The 24,422-nt window shown below is 54.6% G+C and overlaps 1 protein-coding gene across 3 annotated transcripts in view; it reads left to right on the top strand.

The window, feature by feature from the left end:
• CRTAC1 (cartilage acidic protein 1) overlaps positions 1-23,295 on the top strand; it is a 134,438-nt gene extending 111,143 nt beyond the window's left edge. The window contains exons 7-15 of one of the 3 annotated variants that reach the window (XM_079899322.1): positions 941-1,086; positions 3,673-3,809; positions 7,321-7,403; positions 8,248-8,348; positions 8,786-8,954; positions 17,992-18,137; positions 19,488-19,530; positions 22,098-22,241; positions 22,708-23,295. In XM_079899322.1, coding sequence (XP_079755448.1) covers positions 941-1,086; positions 3,673-3,809; positions 7,321-7,403; positions 8,248-8,348; positions 8,786-8,954; positions 17,992-18,137; positions 19,488-19,530; positions 22,098-22,241; positions 22,708-22,826 — 1,088 coding nt within the window. In that variant the 3' untranslated portion in view covers positions 22,827-23,295. The remainder of the gene's footprint in view (positions 1-940; positions 1,087-3,672; positions 3,810-7,320; positions 7,404-8,247; positions 8,349-8,785; positions 8,955-17,991; positions 18,138-19,487; positions 19,531-22,097; positions 22,242-22,707) is intronic. The other 2 variants (XM_079899321.1, XM_079899320.1) reach the window with 2 other exon arrangements.
• Positions 23,296-24,422: the final 1,127 nt, after the last annotated feature.

Consider the following 24,422-nt stretch of genomic DNA (forward strand, 5'->3'; position numbering starts at 1 on the left):
TTCTTAGTCATGGTGCTGTATTTTCTCTGCTGTCACCAAAGTCCCTGGTCGCCTTCTGTCAAATTATTTATGTCTCTTCATTCATTCAGCAAGTGTTTACAGAAAAATACCTGGTCACCACAAGCACTGAGATAGACTCTGTGGGAACACAGGTAAACAAGAAGACAGACCCTCACCTCATGGAGTGTAAGGTCTAGTAGGAAGACTGGACCCCACAAAGGAACATAACTGCACGTGTGATCAGCTCAATGGAGGAGAATGGGAGGCTGTCAGGATGAATAGCAGCGTGGGTGGGAGGGGCTTATTTTCATGGGCGTGGTCAGGGAAGGCTTCCTTGAGGAAGTGACATTACAGCTGGGAGCAGAAGAAAAACAAGGAGCCAAGTAACCAAGAGCGTTCCAGAAGGAGAGACCAGCTTGAACAAAAGCCCAGAAGCTGGAAAGAGCTTGGGTCATTTGAGAAATGAAAGGAATCCCGGGTGGCCGGTGCATATGCGGAAGGGGGAAGAGTGGTACCAGTTAAAGACCAGATAAGGTAGGCAGGGGCCTTGTGCTCCCTGGGCAGGAATTTGAACTTGACCCAAGAGTACTGGGGAAGCACTGAAATTTGAGCAAAAGAGTGATGATCAACTTAATGTATCCCAGTGTCAGGGGTGGCTGGGGAGGGCTTTAGTCCTCCAGAATCTCCACAAGTCTCCTTCCCTCAGCCCATGCTGCCCCCAAAACGGGTAAAAATAGTACTTTCTGGGCAAGTGCAGCTTGAAGGCAAGTCTCTGGTTCTCTCTGCAACCAGGTGGCTGCCCACCTTCTGCCCCTGTGGAGAGATCGGGACAGGATGAGACTCACCCTCCCTTGCTGCTCTTCACGGGGCCCTGGCAAGGTGAGTGTTTGTGGAGCCTGCAGGGGGCGCTGCCCTGAGGGCGCCTGCCTTTCCTCCCCAGGTGTGGATGACCCCCACCAGCACGGGCGAGGTGTCGCCCTGGCCGACTTCAACCGTGATGGCAAAGTGGACATCGTCTATGGCAACTGGAATGGCCCCCACCGCCTCTATCTGCAGATGAGCGCCCATGGGAAGGTGCACTTTCGGGTAAGAAGGAGCCTCTGCCTCGCTCCCCTGCTTTGTCATCTTGGGGTTGCAGCCCCGCCTGTGCCTCCCCCCAGGCTGAGTAGGGGCTTGTGGCTCTGCAGAGCCTGGGGGCGGGGTGGCCACAAGGAAGGTAGCATCTGGGGGACGATGGGCTCCTGCCTGGGCTGCTGTGATGTCTGTAGTGCCCAGCGCACGGTCATGGGCAGAGGAGAGAGAGCAGCCTTGCAAGGTGCGCGGCAGCAGGGCAAAGGCCCAGTGAGGTGGGCTTCACTCTGGGTCGGGAGCATTTTCCCATAGCCTGGGCCTGAGCTTTTCAAATTGAGGCTCAGGCCAAGGGCACAGTGGGGCTGGCGGGACAGGGGAGGTTGAGGCCACAGAGCTCCCAACAGTTGCCCCTTCTGGACAAATGGCAGGTGGGGGACAAGGTAACCTTGAACCCCTCTCTGTGCCCCCTCCCTGAGCTATCAACCGTCTGTGACACCAAGAATTCTTCAGAAAGACTGGTGACAGTAAGGGATGTACCAGCAGCCCAGTGAGCTTGAGTCTGGGCCTTTCTCAGGAGGGTGATGGAGAGCATGGGGTGGTCAGAGCTGACCTCCGGGAGTCAGGGTGCTTCTGGAGGTACCTGGTCTTGCCAAAAGCCCCCGAGGAAGCAAGAAAGTGGCGGCATTTGCCAGAAGCTTGATGGTCCCAGGGGAGTCAGCAGGGCCCTTATGCCTGGGGCACTGCCACAGCCCCTCCCCTGTAGGCAGCCGCCTTGGGGTGCTCAGGGCCAGCCACTCATTCCCTGCAGAGGCTCGAGACCCAGGCTCTCTGGGTGAAAAAGAGGTGCATCCTGGCCATGGAGAAGCTGCTCCTGGGATCCTGGATGATTTCCACCTTTATTCAGCTTTTCCTTCTAACCCAGGTTCTCAACCAGGGGTGATTTCGTCCCTACCCCAGGACATTTGACAATATCTGGGGACATTCTTGGTGGTCACAAATGGGATAGAAGGTGCTACTGGCATCCAGTGTGCAGAGGACAGACGTGCTGCTAAACGTCCTACAACGCACCGGCTGGAATAATCTAGCCCCAAATGTCAACTAACTCTTCTGATAGCCCAGCCCCAGAGCTCACAGGAGCAATAATAAGAATAAGAATAAGAATGGAGACCCCATTTATCAGGTGCCTTCTGTGTGCCAGGAACTGTGCTAAGCATCTTACATACATTACCTTGGAAGCCCAGGCAGCCAGTGGGGCAACCCCGAGGGGCCTATGTAGGTTTCCGTTAGAATAATAACAACTTCCAGATCCTGAGGTCTCTTTGTTACCAGCTCTCAAGGCCCTCTTCAGCCCACCCTGGACAGCGGGCCAGGCTCCCAGTCAGCTTCATCACTGCGTTGTTGGGGACAGCCTATTCCCCTGGGCAACCCAGAGTGGGCAGCTCATTCCTGTGGCCAGGGGAGAGGGCCTGAAGTAGGAGGCCCAGGGGCAGGGCCAGGGCAGAGGACCACTCCCAGAAACCCCAACTGTGCCCTTCCCAATTCTCCCCACGTGGACCCTGGGACTTAGACAGGCTCCTGCGTCTTTAAGGGACAAACCCACCCAGAATGGATGTTCTGCTGAGAACCAAAAGGTCGCCCTCCACAGCTCTTCTATTTCAAAGGCAAGTTCCACAGGTGGGACACTTCGCCAGGCCCACCGAGGCCCTCTTAGCACGTTGACGTCCCTGCTGGGCTGTCCTGGGTCTGGGGTCTCCTCGTGAGCCCTGCGCAGAGGTATCTGATACTGCAACCCCCCAAGGCAAATATCTCAAAAAAAAAAATCAAAAGACTCCCAAGAAACAAAGTAAGGTAATAAAGGCAGCAAAAACACAGCTAAAGGCCACCTCTGCCACCTTTCATGAGGCTGATGTGGGCAGGGCCAGGACAGAGTGCCAGGGATCCACCTGGTGCCCACCCTGTGCCAGGCGCTTTACACGCGGTGCTCACAACCTGGACAGCTGTTATTCATCTCCGTGTCACCAGTGAGGAAGGTGAGATCCGAGCGGTTAAGTAACCTGCCTGAGGCCACACAGCTAGTCTGCGGAGAAGCCTGGATTTAAATGCACAGCGCTGCCCAGTGCCCTCCCGGCCTCCGCCTCTCACTGCGGAGGACGAAGGGCACGTACTAGGAAGGGCATAGCGTCTGGAATCAGAGCCCTGGTGACGGCCCCCACTCATTAGCTATGACAGTGGGCAATTCCCCTTCCTCTCCAGGACTCAGTTACCTCACCTGTAGAATGGGAGTGCTCACATCAGCCTTGCTTCGAGTGACTGATGGGAGGGCCCCATGTGGTCCGGACCAGGGAACAGCAAGGTGCTTCACCAGTGTGAATTAGGACTGTTCCTCTTACCTCCTTGTTCTCCTACAAGCAGCCTGAAGTTTATGTGATCCTAAACACAGCATACCTAGGGCCCTTACAGGGAAGGTGACGGAGGACGTGCTAGGTCAGGATTTTATCTTTGCGCGTACGCGCACACACGGGGGTGGGGAGAGTTGGCCTCTAGGCCACCCCCATCGCCCCACGCATCTGTCCGCTGACCTGCAGCCCTCTCTCCTCCCAGGACATCGCCTCACCCAAGTTCTCCATGCCCTCGCCTGTCCGCACAGTCATCGCTGCCGACTTCGACAATGACCAGGAGCTGGAGATCTTCTTCAACAACTTTGCCCACCGCAGCTCTTCAGCCAACCGCCTCTTCCGGTAGATGCTTCAGCCTGGCTCGCGGCTACTCAGCCTTCGTGGGTGGGGGTCAGGGAGGAAGGCTTAGGACTCAAAAGAGGAGCTCCAAGGGGAGGGAGGAGGAAGGTCCCCTGACGAAGGAGCATTAGAAGCTGGAAGGACAGGGATTGAGCAAGAGGCTGAGAGAATGGGGGGTGGAAAGGTGAGGCGGGGAGTCCTGGGCCTCCTGCTGTTGGGGAGGAAATGGTCAGGGGGACGTGCACAAAGTGTGCCTAGCAGCCAGGCTCCACTCTACCACCCAAAGGGGTTCCAGAGCCAAATCTGTTTGGGTGCATCTGGATGAAGCAAAGACAGGCAGGTGTATTGACTACAGGACTTCTCAGAGCCTTTAACGTGACCATGAGTATTTTTACTTTCCAAGAGGTGAATGGAGTATTCCAAATAGATTTCAGTACAAGATACTTCTTTCAGAGATTTTTCTCTTGGGATTGGTGCTCTGCTAAACATCCTTTGGGAAATGCTGAATGAAACAATTAATGGTAGATGAGGGAATGGTAGACAAGAATGGAGGCAACTGAGCACTGCATGCAGGGAGGAAAGGTTCGATTTTTCTCTGATTGGGGTCCAGAGACCACTGGCCTCAGAACCACCCAGAGTGTTTATTTAAAGTAAAGAATCCCTGGGCCCGCCCTGGATCTCCTGAATCAGAATCTCAGGGGCTGAGGCCCAGGAATCTGTCTTTTTAACGCGTACACTAGGCATCAGGTGATTCTTATCCCACCAACGTTTGAGAACTGCTGTTGGGGAACAAACCTCAGGACACATGCAGCCCTGGTTCCTGGCCTAAAACATGCTAATGGGCCTCAGCAGCAGGTGGCAAGAGGAGGGTGGGCCAGGGGCCTTGGAGGCAGGAAATGGGCCAGAGCACCTGCTCAGTTCCCCAAGGCCCCCGTCCCCTCCCCCAGAAGGGCCCTCCACTATTAATAAAAGGCGAGAGCTGTGACTAAGCGTGTTTTAAAATATAATTATTAACAAAGCATCAATCCCGACCAGCTGTAATCACCCCCTGAAGGCACCAGATTTGCTAATTAGGTGCCTTGCAAGAAGCTTTTTCACAACTTCCAGATTAATTGCGGAAGATCAATTGCTCGTTAACAGAGACTCTGCTTTCCTTCTCTGGCTGATAAAGTGTCACTCGCCAGGGCCTGGAGCACCAAGGAGTCTCTGTGGCCCGAGCACCCAGGCACCTCCTCTGCCTGTCTGGCCTCTGTCAAACCTCCCAGCTTCCCTCCCGCCACCCCAAGGGCAGGCTGGCCCCGGGCTGTCTGCGGACAGGGTCACCACACGGTCACCCTATGGGTTAGTGTGTTTGTTTCCGCACAGCGTCAGTGGAAGCCACTTCCCAGTTCCGTGGCTGTGCCCCGAGTCCCTGTGGCAGACGGCTGGGTCTGGAGCTCGCAGCAGAGAGTGTAGGGGCTACAGCTGGGGCCACCACTCAGCTGGCAACTCTAGAAGTTGAGCCCCTACCTGCCCCATACCACGTGGGCTTGTCACGTGTCACCGAAGGAAACATGGTGGGCTCCTTGTAGGAGTCACCAGGGATGCAAAGCCTCGGTGTGTGTGAGTCTGCCGGCCCTTCAGCGATGCCTGGGAAACCAGGGAACTCATCACCCACTCCAGGTGCTTAAGAAGAGTGCAGAGGCCCTGTTAACAATGGCGGGGTGACAGGCGTGAGCAGGGACAGTCCCAGGCCGGGCAGGATGTGCGTTGATCTGGTCCCATGGCTCCACCCTGCACACTCCCTCTTCTTTAGCTGCCGCCCTGTGTCCAGTCCTGCAGAGCAAGCTGTTGAAAATGCGAATCTGACCACACCCCTCTTCCACTTAAACCCCTTAGAGGCTCCCCACTACCTTCCCTTCGATACATCCCACAGGCTGGCTTTGTCCCCAGCCTTGTCACTCTCCGCTCCCCAGTTTACACCTAAGTGCCAGACACCCCAAGCTTTCCGTTCTGGGCTGCACCAGGCCTGGACCTCTCAGGCTGCCCACACCACCTGCCTCTCTCTCGCTTCTGAGTGACACAGACTCACTCATCATTCTGGTTTCAGCTTTGTTGACCCTTCCTCCGAGAAGCCTGCCCTGGTTGCCCAAATCTGGGTGAGTTTGCCCAGCTCTGCCCTGGAACTTCTGGGCTTTAGCCTTAGAAACCCCTAACTCCGTTGTCACCTGAACCCAGGGATGGCTCTGCCCAGCCGTGACAGAGCTTGCAGGACACGAGTGGTTGAAGGGACTGTGGATGCTAGCGGGCTGAGGCAGACACACACCCCCGGCAGGTGTGCACACACACAAAAGCACTGCCGGGCATGCGGCTCACTGCCCAGACTGCACACGTGGGTGTGCTCAGCACAGACGCCCCGCGCGGACAGAGGACACCTCCCAGGACATGTGCTCAACCCTGCAGACACCTTGCAGTTCTGCCAGCACCCTCTGCCATCCAGCCACCAGAAGCTCCAGCTCAGGGGACCCTGGCTCCCTCCTGAAAGAAAGCATTGGCCACAGCACAGCCCTCTGGTGACTGTGATTTAAGTGACAGCCCCACCTGCAACGTAAGGGGAGAGTGATACAGATCCTTTCTGGTCCTTTCTCCCCACCCCAGCCCCAAGATTGCTCCACACAGCCAGGACAGAGCGCCCAAGGCTGTGAGAATCTACCCAGTGAGAAAAATTAGAGAGGAAAGCTCAAAGCCATCATCAGCGTTCAGCTCAACGTGCAGAAAGAACAGGACTTTCACAGTGGACGTTTCTACAGCAAATATTATCACGATTCAGAGTTCAAAACAGACAAAACCCTAGCAACCCAAAGGGACCCTTTCTTCCCTTTTGTCTCTGGATTCCTCCATGCACCCCACGGACATGTCTGGAGCTTCCTGAGAGCCAGGCTCTGTGTTAGATGCTGCGGGAGATGCAAAGAAGAGTAACGATACATGGTTCCAGGCTGCAAAGAGTTCGCAGGCTAACTGAGGAGATAAGATGCGTTCATATAGAGCTTCAACACAAGGCAGAAAGCGATAAAGGCCAGGAAAGTGACGGAGGCAGAGCAGGAAGGCATCGCTTCTAGCAGGACGATCAGGGAGGGCTTAGAGGAGGTGGCACCGGAGTAGGGGTGGAACCCTGCGTAGCATTCAGAACTCAGAAACCCAGGGCCGCTAGAAGGAATGTGAAGGTCAGTTGAAGGTAGTTGCATCCCTGCCCCTTCTCCATCCATCAGCTGCCCTTCCCCAGGCTGTCTATAATTCATCCATTAGAGAAGGAAAAATCAATATTTACCAACGTGAATTAAAACCCAAGAAAGGCGCAGGCAGGGTCTGTGAGCAGAGTGGCTCTGTCGGCATGCAGGTGGCAGCCCACGTGCAGCAGGGTCTCAGGGTGCTCAGGGGCTGGAGAATGGAGCTAGTGGGCCTCGAGGTCCAGGGAGCCCACTGGGGCTTTGCCAGCACATTGTCGTCCATGAACAGCCTGTCTCCTGTCCCGCAGCATCATCCGTAGGGAACACGGCGACCCCCTCATCGAGGAGCTCAATCCTGGCGACGCCTTGGAGCCCGAGGGCCGGGGCACAGGTGAGGGCACCTGAGGGCTCTGGCCTGCTCTCCCCTGTCTCAGTGCTGCCCTTAGCCTGGGGAGAGGGCGGGAGGGGTGGTGCAGCCAGTCCCACAGCAGGGCTTTTCCTATCCCTGCCACTCTGAGGGCTGAGATCCTGGGGCAGGGGTGAGAGTGGGGGAGGAGGCCCTGGGAGTGCCAGGCGGGAAGCAGAGGAGGGGACGGTCCGTTCTCCCAGTCCCAGGGCCGCAGGGTCAGAGGCGTGGGATTCCGCGGGCAGTAGCATCTCTGGTAATGCTCTGCCGGGAGGAGAGGCAAAGGCGAAGCTGGGCGTCCTGCCGTCTCACCCCTCCTGGCACTCAGCCTGGTGTCAGCGAGCGAGCACTGGATCAGGAGTCCCAAGACTCGGCCCTGCCATCGCCTCGCCTGTGGCCTTGGAAAAGGCGCTTCCTCTTCCGGATCTTGTTCGCCACACCCATAAAATGGGGCTAATTGCATCCGCCCTCCTCACGTCTCTGGGTTGTAGTGAGGACCAAAAGGAGGCCAGGTATATGCAAACCCCCGATAGACTGACAAAAACCGTGCAAATATAAAGGGTGTGTATAAAAGACCAGAAAGCAGCCCTCATGGTCTGAATTATTTGCACCCATGCTTTCCTTCAGAAGTCCACGGGGAGGAAGTGGACCCCCTCTTCCATGAATGAGCGGCCACTGGAAAGGAGAGGAGCTTCAAGCTCCAGTCTTCGATCCCCAGCGCTGTGCTCTTTCCTGCCACACTCAGGGCGTGGACCTGGCACTGGTCAGGAGCCCCCCTCCCCTGTGGGTCTCCTGGCCGATGGACAGAGTGAAATCTGTGCCGTTGCAGGCGGTGTAGTGACAGACTTCGATGGAGACGGGATGCTGGACCTCATCTTGTCCCACGGAGAGTCCATGGCTCAGCCGCTGTCCGTCTTCCGGGGGAATCAGGTGTGCCTGGACCTGGGGACCCACAGAGCCCAGCCCAACGTGCCGAGCCTGGGCTGGATGAGGGCCAAGGAGCCCGGGATGCTTGCTTGACCAGAGCGGCAGGAAATGGACACCCGGGCCCTGGAGGAAGCAAATTCCCAGCAGCACAGTGAACTCCAAGAAGAGCTGCCTCCCAGAAGCCCTTTGCCCCTCAGCCTTCTGCTGGCACTCCTCCAAACCCTGTTTTCCCCGAGTCTATTGGCTTTCCCTCCTCTTTTCCAGGACTGCTCTTTGCAAACTTCAGCCAGTCTGTCTCCCTGCCCGGCTCCCTCCTCCTCTCTTTCCTCTGCCCCTTTTCTTGTCCCCTTCTTTCTCCTTCTGTCCCTCCCTTACCCTCCCTCCCTGTTCCTTCTGCCCAGCCCGCTGATGCCCGGGCCTACCTTCCTCCCTCCCTGCAGGGCTTCAGCAACAACTGGCTGCGGGTGGTGCCGAGAACCCGGTTTGGGGCCTTCGCCAGGGGCGCTAAGGTTGTGCTCTACACCAAGAAGAGTGGGGCCCACCTGAGGATCATCGACGGGGGCTCAGGCTACCTGTGCGAGATGGAGCCCGTGGCACACTTTGGCTTGGGTGAGTCAGAGCTCGGGGCGGGGGGCGGTGGTGGGAGTGCGCGAGTGAGCTATTGGCGGGACGGTGGGTGCTGAAACTGCATCCCGAATCCCGGCGAGATGCAGGGCTCACAGCCTGAGCATCTTCTAGATACCACGTTACTGTGACACCAGCCACTGGAGGCAGCCCTGCTTTGAAGTGAACCTGAGCTCAGGACGGAGGTTTTCATGCCCCCTCCTTGCTGGGGTCCGCATCCTGGTGCCTCTGTCGAATTAGTTCACCTTGGGGTCAGAGGATTTAATCCTCCATTTGTCCGAGGCCATGGCCTTGTCCTTCAAACAATGGCCTGCATCGAACCTACCCAAACCAGCTGCTTCCCTGGCCGCGTGGGTGTCGGTTCAGTGGTTAAAATGTCTCACCAAACACCTGGTGCCTTCTCTTGGCTAGAAGCCTTGGGGAAAGCATGCGTGATCAGCGGGAGTGATGTCAGGCCCGAGAGGGTGAAAACTGGTTCTTGGCTGGGGGTGGTATGAAAAAAAATGCTAGTCTTGTGTGTGTGTGTGTGTGTGTGTGTGTGTGTGTGTGTACACACATTAAAGACTAGCATTTGATATATATAGACACACATACGTATGTATATATATCTCTATGTGTGTGCGTGCAGGTATATAACATAACCAGGTACACAGTATACCTGTGGTGTTAATAAAATATCACTATACACCTATTAGAACAGCTAAAGTGAAAAATAGTGACAAAACCAAGTGCTGGCAAGGAAGTGGAAAAGCCGGGTCTCTCGTTCGTTCCTGGAACAGCTACTCCAGAAGATGGTTTGGCAGTTCCTTTTAAGACAAAAACTAAACTACACAACCGTTATAGGACCCAGCAGTTGCACTCCTGGGCATTTATCCCAGATGAATGGAAACTCATGTCCACACAAAAATCTATACATGATTGTTCATAGTAGCGTTATCTGTAATAGCCCAAACTGGAAACGACCTTGATGTCCTTCAGTAGGTTAACGGTTCAACAAGCTGTGGTCCCTCCACACCATGGAATATTACTCAGCAATCAAAAGGAATAAACTACTGATACAGCAACTTGGATAGCTCTCATGGGCATTATGATGAGTGAAAAAAAAAGGCCAATCTCAGAAAGTTACATGCTGTTGATTCCATTTATATAATATTCTCAAAATGACAAAATTATAGAGATGGAAAGTAGATCAGTAGTTGCTGGGGGCTAGAAATGGTGAAAAGGAGAGGGGTGGGTGCGACTGTAAAGGGATAGCCCCAGGGAGGTCTTTGTGGTGACGAGCAGTTCTGTGTTTTGATTGTGGTGGTAGTTGCACGAATCTACAGGTGCTCTGCATAAGGTACCTTATTCCATTCTCACCACAAGATGAATTAAGAACCATAACCCCCATTTTACAGGTCAGGAAACTGAGGCTGAGGTTAAGTAACCTGCTCTAAATCACACCTCCAGAAAGTAGGGAGATCTGGATTTGGACCCCACTTCCTTGGACGCCACAGTCTGAGGTCTTAACCACTGTGACTTGACTGCCAGACCTCCCGTAGCTGCTCTGTGCACAGCCAGCCAAGGTCCTTCTGCTCTGCCCCTTTCTTACTGGACATCCATGACCCCTCAGTTACTAGATGACCCAAGTGAGGCCATCCATGCCAAGGTGACTGCCATGGTCTCATAGGTAGGATGTTTATCCAGTTATCTGGCTTGGATATCAACCCACACCCCATTGTACAGATAAGGAAATTGAGGCTCACAAAGAAAATCAGTGGTGAGGCCAGGACTGGGGCTGGTTTCTCCTTCCACACGTCCCATGAGCTGCCTCTGCTATTTTGAGACGTGTATTATAGGTCTTATTGGGTCTCTTCTCTGGCCAGTATCTGTCCCCGCCGAGAGCACAGATCTGCTTCTTCAGCTGGGCAGCCTCAGCTGGCTCGTTTGGTGGGATCACAGGGGCCCAAGAGCCTCCACGCCTCTTCACAACAGTCTGCCTCCCCTGCTTAGGGATACAGATCCTGCTCCTGCTTGGGAGTCCCTGACTGCCCTGACGCCAGTCTTTGCTGTTTTGCAAGGCTGTGGGATTTGTTCTGGGTCTGAGCTCTGGTTCAAACTGCTCCACGGGTCCCATGCAGCCTCCCCTGTTGCCGGATCCACTCCCAGAGAGGCGCAGAAGGAAGGCTGCTCTTGGAGACCGGCCCCGGTGGGTCAGCCTTGGGCCTGGCAGTGAGATTCCCTGAGGCCACTCAGCAGGCAGCAGGGCCAGCAGCCGGGGACACAGCGAGGGGCAGGTGGCTCCATGCCTGCAGCTCCAAGGCCCCCACGTCCAGAAGGAACTTCATGGACAGCACAGCACAGGCCTTCCTGATTGATGGAGGGCCAGCAGTGGGGCAGGAAGAGAGGGAGCTGATGGGAAGGCTGGATGGAAGGAAGGATTGAGGAAAGAGAGAGAACAGCGGGGAGACAGACAGAGACGGGGACCAGGGGAAACCAAGAGACGCAGAGAGACATGGCAAAGAGACAGATGAACAGAGAAATGCTCCCTCCCCTCCAGGCTCACGGTTGTGAGAGAGGCAGAGGGACACAGGAGCTCTCGTTGCAAGCAGATTTGGATGCCCCGTCATACTGGCCCAGTGGCTGTGAGGACTGAGATGGGAGAAATTCTCTCTGCTCTGGGCAGTTTTCCCAAGGAAGTGGGCCTTGAACTAGGTCTAGAAGGATGGTGGGAATTTGGAAGGTGTGGATGGGAGCTGAGGAGAGCATCCAGGGGCTGGGCTGGTTTGAAAAAAGGCCAGAGGTGGGAGTGTTCACTGTGTCCACAGAGTAGGAAAGGTCTGGTAGGAGCGGAGTCTGGAAAGGGAGGTCAGGGCCAAACTGTCAGGAGCACGCAGAGCCAGGTGGAGAGGGCGGGCGGAACAGAGGGAGCTGCGGAGCCAGGAAAGCCAAAGCCAGGCTTTGCTGTGGGAGGGCAGGGCCGCGAAGGAGCCCAGGAGCCACTCGCAGGGCATAGTTATCTATAAATGTGCTCCTGTGTATTTTGCATGTAATAAAGTCAAATTAGAAGGCTTTAATTTTTTTCTGACTGCAGGAATAATGCATACTGGTTATAGGAAAATTAAAAAATATAACATCATTAAAAACAGAAAGTAAAAATAACCCATAATCTCGCCACTATGTTTGGAATATTAAGCAAAAAGGAAACATTCCCTCTTCACCCTCCGCCAGTGTCATTTGATTCATTTAGTCTCTACTCACTTACTGAGCACCTACTCTGTGCCAAAAACTAACCAGACAAAGAGCCTTACCACGGCTAACCCTACATTCTAGCGGAAGGAGGAGTAGCATACGACACCTAATAAACGCAACAACTAGGTAAATATATAAAATGTTAGATGTTAAGTGCTATGAAAAAAGAAAATGCAGAACAGGGTGAGGGGATTAGGAACGCAGAGGGGAAGGGGCAGGGAGCAGATTCAAATATAGTGTCCCAGGGTGGCCTTTTCCCAGTTCCATACTTTTGATATGATTTTATTGCATGCAAAATACACAGGAGCACATTTATAGATAAATATGCCTTGGAACCTTTTTTAGCAGAAATTATTATACTCTCCCTGTTATTCCCAGACTTGCCTTTTTGTCTCTCTCTTAACGGAATATCCTGGCCATCACTCCAAGTCTGTGCATGTCTCCTTTGTTTTCCTTTAGTGCTGCACAGTATTGCATTGTGTGGCCGCATCCACAATTTGTTTAGCAAGTCCCCTACTGATGGACAGTTTGATGGTTTCCAATCCTGAACAGTTTGTTTTGTGGTATTTGGGCTGAGAAGGGGCAGGTCCAGAACAGGAATGCAGAAAGGGCTGCCTTGACGTCTGCATGACTAAGAAGGAGATGCGGGCCTGAGGCTGCGAGGGAAGGGCCGAGGGCTGCGGGAAGCCCCCCTTCCAGCACCCGCGACGCCCGTGCTCACCCCCTCTGACCCTGCTCCTTCCTCCCTCCACAACCACCCCTGCCTCCTGACTTTGCAGCAAGGTGCGGTGAGCGGCTTGTCCGTGGACTTGTGTGTGGGTGCACACGTGCGCCTCTCGGCAGCCGCCTCCTGGGCCCTTCTCTTCCCCACGTGCCTGGCCAGCTCATCTCTCGGTGGCTGGAGAAGGAACGCCTCCCAGCTCTGCAGGCCTTTGCTTGGTCAGCACTGAGCTGTGGTTAGAGGACTCAGCTTCTCAGACCCTCCCTGTGCACCCCGAGGATCCAGACTGCATCACATCACACAATGAAAACTCGGGGACCTTGCTGTGTTGCATTCTTCCGGGGGGTTCCCAGCAGGCCCACTCCATTGTGCAGAGGCCTTCAGCTTCATCCTATAGAACCATTCCACGCGCCCCCGCTCGGGGGAGCCCCTGGCCTCGTTCGCTGCGCCCTCCACCCTGCCCTGGCCTCCCCCTGCTCCCCCCGGTGCAGATGGCCCGCCAGGCTCATACATCAGCGTTTCTGCTCACAGCCCTTGTTGAGTGCCCCACTGGACCCCGGCTGCTCTGAACCGACATCCCAGCCCTGCACACCCACCGCACGTATCCCACACCCAGGCTCCCTGGCTCCGAGCGAGAGAGCTCGGAGCTGAGGCAGCTCTACCAAACCCAGTAAGTGAAAGCAAGCGCCAATAATCTCCTTGCCCCACCAGCCCCCGTCCGTGGCTCACCCCCTGGGCCAGCCCACCCCAGGCTTTGATGGCATCCCCAGCCCCTGCACATACACCCCTCCTTCCTTTCAGCTGATGGTTTGCAAGTGACTCAGAGCTGCCTCCAAGCCGGTTGGTGCTCATTTAGGGAAGGAAAATTCAGTGGCCCACATAAAAATCGCTTTATTAAAGTGCAGAAATCTTCCCCCAACTGTATTCCCACCATCTGTTTTGCTTGTAATGCTTCTGAAAAGCGCGATTCTCTGTGCCTCCTTGGCCTTTGTCCTTTAAAAGCTGCCAGAGGCGACTCCCTGCTGCTCTTAAGGGGCCCTCCTCTGCGCACCAGCTCCCTGGCACACTGGCCCCGCAGGCTGGCAGCTTAAAGGCCCCGTTGGCTTGTGCAGCTGCGTGAAGACTTGAGATTTCTGGGGCAGAGGGAACGGCGGGACCTGGGGGCAGGAGCCTGGGGTCCAGTCCCAGCTCAGACACCTGCAGGTCACTGCATCTTGCCCAGCCTCAGTGTCTACATCCGGGAAGTGGGGATAAACTCTCCCTCTCAGAGTAATTGGGAGGATTCAAGCCAGCCACACCTGTGAGGGCTCCGAAGTCCCTCCCCACATCACCCCCCCCCCCGCCCTGTCTCCTCTCCCACCCACCCCACCTAACACACATGCTCACACCCTGCTTCTTCCACTTTGAGCTTCTCCCTGATCTTCAACACACATGCCCTTTTCATACCTCTATACCTTTGCCAGTGCTGTGCCCTCTGCCTGGAATGCCCCTTCCTTCCCTTCTCTGCCTCACAAGCTCTTGTTCCTCCTGAATCCTCCAACGAAATGACTTTTAACACCCACCTCTCTCACCAAGTGGTACCAATACTGTGGGTGCACTTTCCCAGTTTATTATAACATAATCACTGTGTTCATTGCCCTCATGGGGCTCAGCTCCTCCAGGATGGGGCCTGGGTCTGTGTCCTTCCTGCTGAATCCCAGATCCCTGCCTGATGCTTGGCCCATGGTGGGCTGGTCATCGGGGTGGGGTGCGCAGTAGAACAAGGGTTTAGCAGGTACGGGCTTTGGGATCAGATGCTCCCTCTCTGGGTAACTGTGAGCAATTCCCTTCTCCTCTCCAAGTTTCATCCCCCTTGACTCTAAAATAGAAATTATAAAACTAGTACCTTCTCATGGGACTGCCGTGAGGATCCAGTGCCCTAACACTGAGAATCACCTGGTACAGTTTGGGGTGCATACTCTCTAGCAGTATTGCCAACACGCAAAAGCCCTTTGGGAACTGCAGGGCGCCCCCCCATGTCTAAGAGATGATGAGGATGGGGCTGCAGAGGGTCCACATCGGCCGGGGCAGGGCTGACATCCAAGCAAGAGCTGTCCTTCCTGGATGGGGTAGCGCTCGCTTCTTACAGATGAGGAAACCAAGGACCCAAGTCGGCAAAGTAATCAGTGACGAAGGAGGGAGCCCTGCTGAGGTGTGCTCTCCCCGCGGCTGACTTATCTCCTAGTCCTGCCCCTCCCTGGGTGGAGGAAGGGAGGAAGCAAGATTCAGAGGCAGGATGTAAGTTCGTGGTTGTCTATGAACATTCGGCAGCTCTTTCGAGTTATTTGTGGCACTTCTGTCAGGCTGGAAAATGTATTCATGTAGCTGTTCTGTTGGCTTAGGTGAGAAACATTTGCTCTTCTGTGTCTCCTTTGTTTTTTAGTAGAAAAGTGTTTATTTATTTATTTTTTGCGGTACGCAGGCCTCTCACTCTTGTGGCCTCTCCCATTGCGGAGCACAGGCTCCGGACGCGCAGGCTCAGCGGCCATGGCTCACGGGCCCAGCTGCTCCGCGGAATGTGGGATCTTCCTGGACCGGGGCACGAACCCATGTCCCCTGCATCGGCAGACGGACTCTCAACCACTGCGCCACCAGGGAAGCCCAAGTGTTTACTTTTTACATCTGCCATTTAATTTGGGTGCTGAACACCCTAAAAATGCCACATCTCTTGAACCTCAAGAGACTGCTTCAAAACAGTAAAAGAGGGGCTTCCCTGGTGGCGCAGTGGTTGGGAGTCCACCTGCTGATACAGGGGACACGGGTTCTTGCCCCGGTCCGGGAAGATCCCATATGCCGCGGAGCGGCTAGGCCCGTGAGCCATGGCCACTGAGCCTGCACATCCGGAACCTGTGCTCCGCAACGGGAGAGGCCACAACAGTGAGAGGCCTGCGTACCACAAGAAAAAAAAAAACAGTAGAAGAGGGGGCAGTTGATACCTCCCCAATCCTATTTTCACCCCCTTCCCCCAAAATGAATTATTGTGGAAGGAGGGAGCGGGGCAGTAGGAGTTTATGAGAAATGTTTTCTGGCTTAATAAAGCCAACCCCAGAACCAGCAAGACCAGGCCTGGAAGGGGAGAGTCTCCGCAGGAAGAGAAGCTGCACCGCGTCTTCGGGTCTCTGCACTGTGTGCGAGTCTCTGCTCCAGCGGCCTCTCTCTGGTGCTGCTGCCCCATCGCGGGCACAGGGGCAGGGGCTACTCACCTTTGACACTTCCGGACGGTAGCAGCTGGTCCCTGCCCTCGATAATTCACGGCGGCCCGAGACTGGAACGCTACAAAGAGACTTCTCTGGGGGCCTTGGGTTGGAGACGGTAATAGAGAACCAAACACAGGGAGGCTCAGGAAGTGGATGATGTGGCTGTCAAGGTGCACCTTCTTCTGGAAGCCCCGGACTGACGCACCGGGCCTTGGGGAGAAAGATGCAGCTGAGTCCTTCCACGCCGTCCTGTCTTAGCTCCCACCCCAGAGCAGACCTCTGCACAGAGGCGTCTGTACATAGATTCCCCACAAAGTCTAGACGTAGCTTCAACCCTTTTCTAAAATATGGGAACCCCTTTCATACGTGAAAATGTTGCACAGACCACCCTCGACCCCCATAGCAGCGATCATTGTAAAATCCACTGGTTGACAGCAGTGACCAAAAGCTGCTATAAATCTGACAGCACTCTTCAGCTTCACTTGTTTTCTAACAGTGTCTGTATGCATTAAGGGGAAAGTAGTGCACACATGTGGGCGACATCATTTTTTCCGCCTACGAATGGTGCTTGGGGGAGTGTATGGATTGGTGGACCCCCGAGCACCAGGCCCACGTCTGGTCAGCCCAGGAGGGTGACTACCGACGAGGGGGCTGCAGCCTCCCTCCTGCATGTGCTGAGCACGACCCTCTTCCCCAGGTGACTGATGGGAGAAAGGCCCCTCCCAGCAGGTGAGGCCCACCCCCCACTCCTCTCCACCCCAGTCCATCACCATGAGCCTGACCTTGCCTCGGTGACGGGCCTGTTGCCTTAAGCAGGGAGCTGGGGCCGGCTTTGACGATGCCTAAACACCTGACAAATCTTTCCAACCTGCTCCTGCCAGTGATGTAACACGTTGCTTTAAGGATGTGTGCAGGTGGATTCACCATGAATGTTCTCTGAGCTCCACCACCGTTCGTTTCTGTAAACATCTCAGCTTTGTAGGACGGCCTTTCTCTGCCTTTTGGTTCTTTGTCGCCTCAGCTTTTATTTGGAGCTCGGCTCAAATGCTTTCTCCCCAAGAGCCTATCCCTCACCACCCTGACTAGAAAAGCCCCCAGCCTACTCTTACTTCCTTTTTATCCCATCACCCTATTTTTGTTTTCCTCACAGAGCTTGTCAATATCTGGCATTATTTGTTCATCTGTGTGCCTGTCTATCCCCACTAGAGTGGAAGCTCCCTAAAAAGAGGGTTATTCCCAGTGACGGCCCCTAGCAGACTATAAACATCCAATATAAATACAAATACGAATAAACGCAACACGCCTGAGATTAAGTCAGATGTAAAGCTGAGATTTGTCCCCAGGTCTCCCAGATGCCCACCCCCCTCCATGTCCTTCCCAGCATGCTCGGTAAGTGGTACAGCCAAGATCTGAACCCAGGACTCCAAAGTCAACATGTTTACCACCAGGCTTTACTCTCTCCCTTCCAAAATCCACTAGAATATAAGTTCTAGAAATGTGCTGTCCAATATGGTAGCCACTAGCCATGTGTGGCCATTTCAAGTCAGTCAGTTAAAATTAAATTGAATTTAAAATTCAGTTCCTTAATCACGCCACTAGCAGCTACCACAGCTGACAGAGCAGATAGAGAACATCGCCATCACTGCTGAAGTTGTCCTGGACGGCATTGTTCTAAAAGAGCAGGACCTCATCTGCCTTGTTCACTATTTCCCCAGCACTTAGAACAGTGTTCAATTCATATTTTTTATTAGGTGAGTGAATAAATGAATGATGATACTTTTGTGGAGAATCCCTCCCCGCCCCCTGCTCTGCAGCTGATCCTTTCATCCCCTAGGGAAGGATGAGGCCAGCAGCGTGGAGGTGACATGGCCCGATGGCAAGATGGCCAGCCGGAACGTGGCCAGCACGGAGATGAACTCGGTGCTGGAGATTCCCTACCCGCGGGATGAGGACAGACTTCGGGACCAGGCCCCCCTGGAGGTGAGCAAAGGCATCTGGGCCTCAGAGCCAGAAAAGCAAGCCCCACCCATGGGCTGAAGCTGGATTCCCAGGAATCTGCAGACTTTGTTTCTAGAATGATGGAAATCATCTTAGCAAAAGGCAGGCTTCATAGTGACCCCTCCATGCGTAGTTTGCACACCAGTGTCACACCCACATCTCTTCTGCTCCTCGCAGAAATCCTGGCGTATTGGAAGGGCAAGCATTTTTCACCCATTTTATAGAGAAGGAAAACCAAGACCAAGAAAGAGAACCCACCAAAACCGCACAGCCATTTGTGAGCAGAGTTAACAGTTGGCCCCAGGTCTCCCGCTTCACTTCTGGCTCTTTCCAAAGCTTCTGACAGAGCTGTTGCTTCTGAGGGCGGGGCAGGGCCTCTGGGGGCTCCTCAGGAAAGAGATCTGGACCACTCTCTGGAGAGGATCACGCCATTGTAGATAACAGGGGCCCACGTAAACTCACACAGAAGAGGGGGCTTACAGGGAGGGTTCTAGAGGAGCTCGCAAAATGCAAGGGATGCTCAGGGTGAGAGCCATGGCAGCTCAGTGGCCCCAGGAGCTCAAAGACCTTTGCCATTAGTGCACTGGCTCTGGGGGGAGAATTATCCTTCCCCAGGAAGCCGCACCAGCACCTCATCATTTGTCTTTTCCAACAGTCAACATTGCTGTCTTGTGTAAAGTGTTCTGTTTCGAGTCCCCGGCCACCCCACCTCCAGCCACCAGCCTGCTGTCTATGAGACCTCCACATAGACACAGCAAAGCCTCCACAGCCCGGCGTGACCAGGCGCCAAAATCCGTCTCAGCCTCACTTAGTTCAGCTTCTAGCCGCAAAGCCTTTGAGTCCCTCCTCCTGCTGGGATGTCCACCTCTTGTCCAGTCAGCCCTGCCCAGAGGTGGGGGACGGCCTGGCTTGCAGGCACCCACCCCTTGTGAGTGGGGAAGGTTCTCAGAGAAGGGGGTGCGGGGAGTGAGCAGACACCTCTAAAAGCTTCTCCACCCCTCTCTACACTTTTCCTTCCTGAGACCCGGCCTGTCTCAGGATGATGCCACAGGAGGGACAGACTCTGTTAGGTGTCCCGGTACAGGCGTGTGGATCCCATGCAAGGGGAGTGAGCAGGAGTTTGCACGGATCTGTCCGTGGCCTCCCCGCCCAGTCTCCTATTCTCAGTGCAAGGGAAGGGGCCTGGCGGGAAGGGGATCTCCCAGGCGCAGAGCTAAGAGCAGCCCTCATGCTGGGGTCAGGGTGACAGCTGCTCTGCGGCTGTAACTAGGAGGGGACCTGAGATGGGATCTTCTCAACTCACTAGTGTCTCTGCTTCTGCCTACCTTGCAGTGCGGCCAAGGATTCTCCCAGCAGGAAAATGGCCATTGCATGGGTGAGTTGCCTGCCGGTACCAGGGGACAAGGCAGAGGCCGGCCTCTCACTGGGGAATGTCAGCCTGGGCCCTGGCAAGGCTCAGGTTGCAGACAAGGGGCGGAAGGGTGAGGAGGCGAATGTGTTGTTTGTCCCTGAGGCTTCAGATGCCAAGACCACCACCAGGTGACTCGGCAAGGTGGGAGTGATGGTAGTGACCAGCAGGCTGAATGACTGCCGCTCTGGGAATTGACAGTGCTTTCCTGCCATGCATACAGAGAGAGTGAGCATGGGGAACAGACGCACAACCATCTGGACAGAGCTCACAGGGAGGCCTGGCTCCCAGGGGGCCGTGGTGGCTAGGGCGGGCGTGCATCCTCCTTCCAACAGAACAGCAAGCAAGGGGGCCGGTGAGCAAGGGTGGGCATGGCTGGGGGGCACTGGAGCAAACCAGAGTGCAGCATGTGGTCACAGTACAGAAGGGAAATTGCAGCCTTGTGCAGTGCTGGCGGGCACGTAACTACAGCATGGCCAGGCTCCGTGAGGCAGCTCTGTGAGGGTCCAGGGACCTTCTAAAAGTCCCCCGAGGATCTGGAATGGGCAAGGGGCAGCCTAGAGGCTCAGCACCCAGAAGGTCTTCAACCCAATGTCTTCCATCCCAGTGACCAGCAACGAGGGGTCAGGCCAAGGATTCCACCTGCCCTTTAGATGCTCAGGCAGCTTTCTTGCCAAGTCCCCTCTGCAGATACTCATCAGCCCCAGGTGAATGCGTTTGCTACTGAGATGCAAGAGTAAACAAGGAGGACGCAGTCCCTGCCCTCTTGGAGCTTAGAGCCAGTGGGAGGGGCACACAAGTAAACAGCGATGACCACACAGCCTGAGCAGGGCTGGGGCGGGGGAGGGGAGGGGACTGTGGGAGCACAAAGGTGGGGTCTTAAACCAGTCTAGGGAGGGTCCAAGAAGGTGTCCCAGAGAAAGTAAGGTGTGAGTTGAGACCTGAAGGGTGATGAGGGGTTCGCCCGGCAGAGGGGAGAAAGTGTTCCAGTGGAGGGCGCTGCATGGGCAAAGGGCCACAAGTGAGAAGTGGAGGAGGATGGCTCGAAGGGGGGCTTGAGGAAGAAATTAGTCCCCTCTGCTCTTCATGTCCCCACAGACAGTGCATGTACACAGAAATTCCAGCTCCTTCCCCACGTGCTGGGCAGACCCCATGACACCCCCAGTGCAGCCGCCGCTTCCTTTCACCATCCAGCAGACATCTGTGTGCGTCGTACATAGCACCCCGCTCGGGGAGCTGGGGGTGCAGGCCAAGCACCTGCCCTGGAGGGGCGTCTGCTCTAGTCTGGGAGACAGGCCACAAACATGTGACCCGAACGCTGGACGAGATGAGTTAAGAAACCTTCAAGCAAGGTGCTCTCTGAAGACTCTTCTAGATGGCGTGGACAGGGAGAGGACCTTTGAGCTGAGACCTGAAGGATGAGAAGGGTCCAGGCACAGAAAGACTGGAGGGAGGAGCTTTCCTGGCAGAGGGAAGGGTGGGAGCAAAGACCAGGATACAGGTAAAAGGCTTGGTGTGTCAAAGGGACAGGAAGAAGGCCAGTGTGCCAGCAGACGATGGACGAGCCAAACGCCAAGTTAAGGAGGGTCTTGAGGCCCTAGAAAGGTGTCTGGACTTTGCTCTCAGGGCCCTTTGCAGTTAAGCAGGAGAGTATAGGCCAAACCAGTAGACATGGGACACATAATCAACTGAGCAAGGAACCGCCTGGGAGCCATCTTTGTTAAGGGCAAAATAAGCCGCTCATGACACTGGAGGATACAGAAAAGACAGGACTATCTTGATTCTTCTGAAGGAGTGAGGGAGGCTGGATGGGGTAAAAAACATGTGGTTCACATTTTCAAATGATCACCTGGTTGCTGAATTGCAGATAGAATTGGAGGGAGGGGGGAAGCCAGGAGGCCGGGAGGGAGGCAGCTGCAGAAATCCAGGCAAGAGCTGCTGGTGGTTGGGGACAGGCTGGTGGCAGAGGAGTGAGAAGGAGGTGGCCAAATGGGAGAGGTACTGTGGGGGCAGAACTGACAGGATCTGTTGTTAGATCACCTGCAGAGGTCAGGCAACCAGAGGAATCGGGGATCACTCCGATGTCTGCTTGAGCAGCCAAGTGACTGACAGTGGCGTTGCTTGAGTTGGGGGAGATGGGAACAGGGGGCAGAAGATGCTTGAGGGCCAGGGGGGATCTAGAGTTCCATTTGGACCCAGTAAGTTTGAGATGCACGGTAGACAGATTTACAAGTCTGGAGCCCCGGGGAGAGGTCGTGGCTGGAGTTGGAAGTTCTGGAATCATCCATGTACGAAGGGACCACCTAGAGAAAGTGTGGTAGATAGAAGAGAAGACCCCGGACCAAGCCTGAATGCCCCCCACGTGTAGAGGTAAGCACAGGAGGAGCCAGCCAAGGGGACTGAAGCGAGGAAGTTGAGGCCCAGAGAGAAGAAAGGACATGCCTAAGGTCACGGCGGGGGAGGGGTGTGCAGCAGAGCCTGAGCAAGGATCCACTGCCCACAGCCCCCAGTGAGTGGCTCCCCTTGCCTTTCAGACACCAACGAATGCATCCAGTTCCCATTCGTGTGCCCTCGAGACAAGCCCGTGTGTGTTAACACGTACGGAAGCTACAGGTGCCGGACCAACAAGAGATGCAGTCGGGGCTACGAGCCCAACGAGGACGGCACAGCCTGTGTGGGTGAGTGGAGCCCCTGCCATAGTCCAGTAGCAAAGGGAACTTGCCTTCCACTGGGGAGCTCTGGGAGGCCCCAGATCCAGGTCCCCAGCCCCTGTCTTCCCCTGGCTGGAGGGAGTCTCCCTAGACCCTCGTGGGGTCTCCAAGGAAGACCATAACAGAGGCTTGGAGAAGCCCTACCACTACTGCCATCATCTGAAAGGCCCCTGGGGCGCTGTGTCCTGGCCAGAGGCTATTGCTCTTCTTGTTTCTCCCCTTCTCACATTTCCCCAAACTAATGCTCCTACCTTAAGCTCAGCCCGCCTTTTCCTACCTGGGATATAGACTAACCCCTACTACTCACCTTTGTCTGAATTTCTGAACTGCTGTTTGTCTTCTTCCTCCCAAACGCTTCCCCACACCCACACCCCACCCCTACCCCCTTTCTCGTTTTCCCATTTTCTATCTCTCTGCCCCACGCTTTTTGCAGCTCAAGTGGCCTTTTTAGGTGGGTATCCTTCTGCCGCCTTTAGAATCTCTGAGCCTCTCTCTCGGGCCTCATCTCTTTCTCTAGGCCTTGGACTTTGCCTTCAGTTATATGCACTTTAAATTCCATCAATAAAGGAAAAAACAAAAACAAAACTAACAACCTTTGTGGCAAACTAAATCTCTCCCACTGCCTGTCTCTCTCTCCATGCCCAGTAGATTCTGCTGCGCGCTCCCTCTGAATGGACCGCGGGGGTGGCCATCTTTGAAAAGGGAAGTTTGGGAGATATTTGTGTCACCTTAGTTGTTTGTGAAGCTTCTTTGCATGCTTTCTGAGAACATGTTTTTTACCCCATCCAGCCTCCCTCACTCCTTCAGAAGAATCAAGATAGTCCTGTCTTTTCTGTATCCTCCAGTGTCATGAGCGGCTTATTTTGCCCTTAACAAAGATGGCTCCCAGGCGGTTCCTTGCTCAGTTGATTATGTGCCGCATGTCTGCCGGTTTGGCCTATGCTGTTTCTGCTCTGCGGGCCCTGACTGCCCGTGGTAGAGAAAGCCATATTGGGGTTGGTGGTCATAATGGGAGAGGGAAAGGGTGGCCCTTTGGGACTCTTGATAAAAATGTTAAAGTTTGAACTTGCGAAGTCTTCCAGCCTCTTTCTGGAGAAATTATGCCAATAAACTCTCTGCTGGGTGTTAGTGTCTAGCTAGTGAAAACAAAAATGTGTCCGAGGCAAGTAGAGCTGGTTGGAATGCTGAATTAGCAGCAGCCCTTCCATCACACGGCCCTTGGAAAGCAACTCATGAGATAGAGTGTCTGCCCCAGGCATAAGCAGTGGTTGGCGTTGTGCATCAGTGTCCACGTGTCAGGGACTGGGGTTTGGACCAGGTAAGGGATGTGGGATGAGCAAGGGACAGACATGGAGTGCTCTGAGGAAGTCACTTCTCCACTCTGGGCCTCAGTTTCCCTCATCTAAATGACAAGAGAGTTGAGCCTAAGGGCCCTTTCCTTTCTAAGACCCCCTTAATATGTAGCTGGACATAGGCATGGCTAGTGTCAGGTTACCCTGCTTTCTAGAAAGAACCTTGCAATTTGGTCTCCCCTGAAATATTCTTGGAAACCTGGAAGCTCCTGGAAGCTTCACCTGTGGGAATGATGTAACACCTTAGAATACTTTCATGACAAGCTTCAGTAGTGAAGGTGTGTTATAAATCACAGATCTATTCTTTATGGGGAGAAAAGGCACCCCAAGATATAATAAAATCACACTTAAGAATGCACCAAGCCTAGGGCTTCCCTGGTGGCGCAGTGGTTGAGAGTCCGCCTGCCGGTGCGGGGTACGCGGGTTCGTGCCACGGTCCGGGAGGATCCCACGTGCAGTGGAGCGGCTGGGCCCGTGGGCCATGGCCGCCGGGCCTGCGCGTCCGGAGCCTGTGCTCCGCAGAGGGAGAGGCCACAGCGGTGAGAAGCCCGCGTACCGCAAAAAAAAAAAAAAAAAAAGAATGCACCGAGCCTTTAAAAAATATATTTAACAAAAAAAACTACCATTTTCTGATATAATAATAATATGCCCCATAAATCACAAACTATTAATTCCTCATAGCTAGTGCTGTTTCTACACTCGGAATAGGAGCTTAAATGAAAAGTTTTAAAATAAAAACAGCTACAGTTTCACAGAAAAGATACACCCACTTAAAAATCGCTCCACTTCTGGGAAG

This window comes from Stenella coeruleoalba (genome assembly GCF_951394435.1).
Source record: "Stenella coeruleoalba genome assembly, chromosome: 16".
Lineage (NCBI taxonomy): Eukaryota > Metazoa > Chordata > Mammalia > Artiodactyla > Delphinidae > Stenella > Stenella coeruleoalba.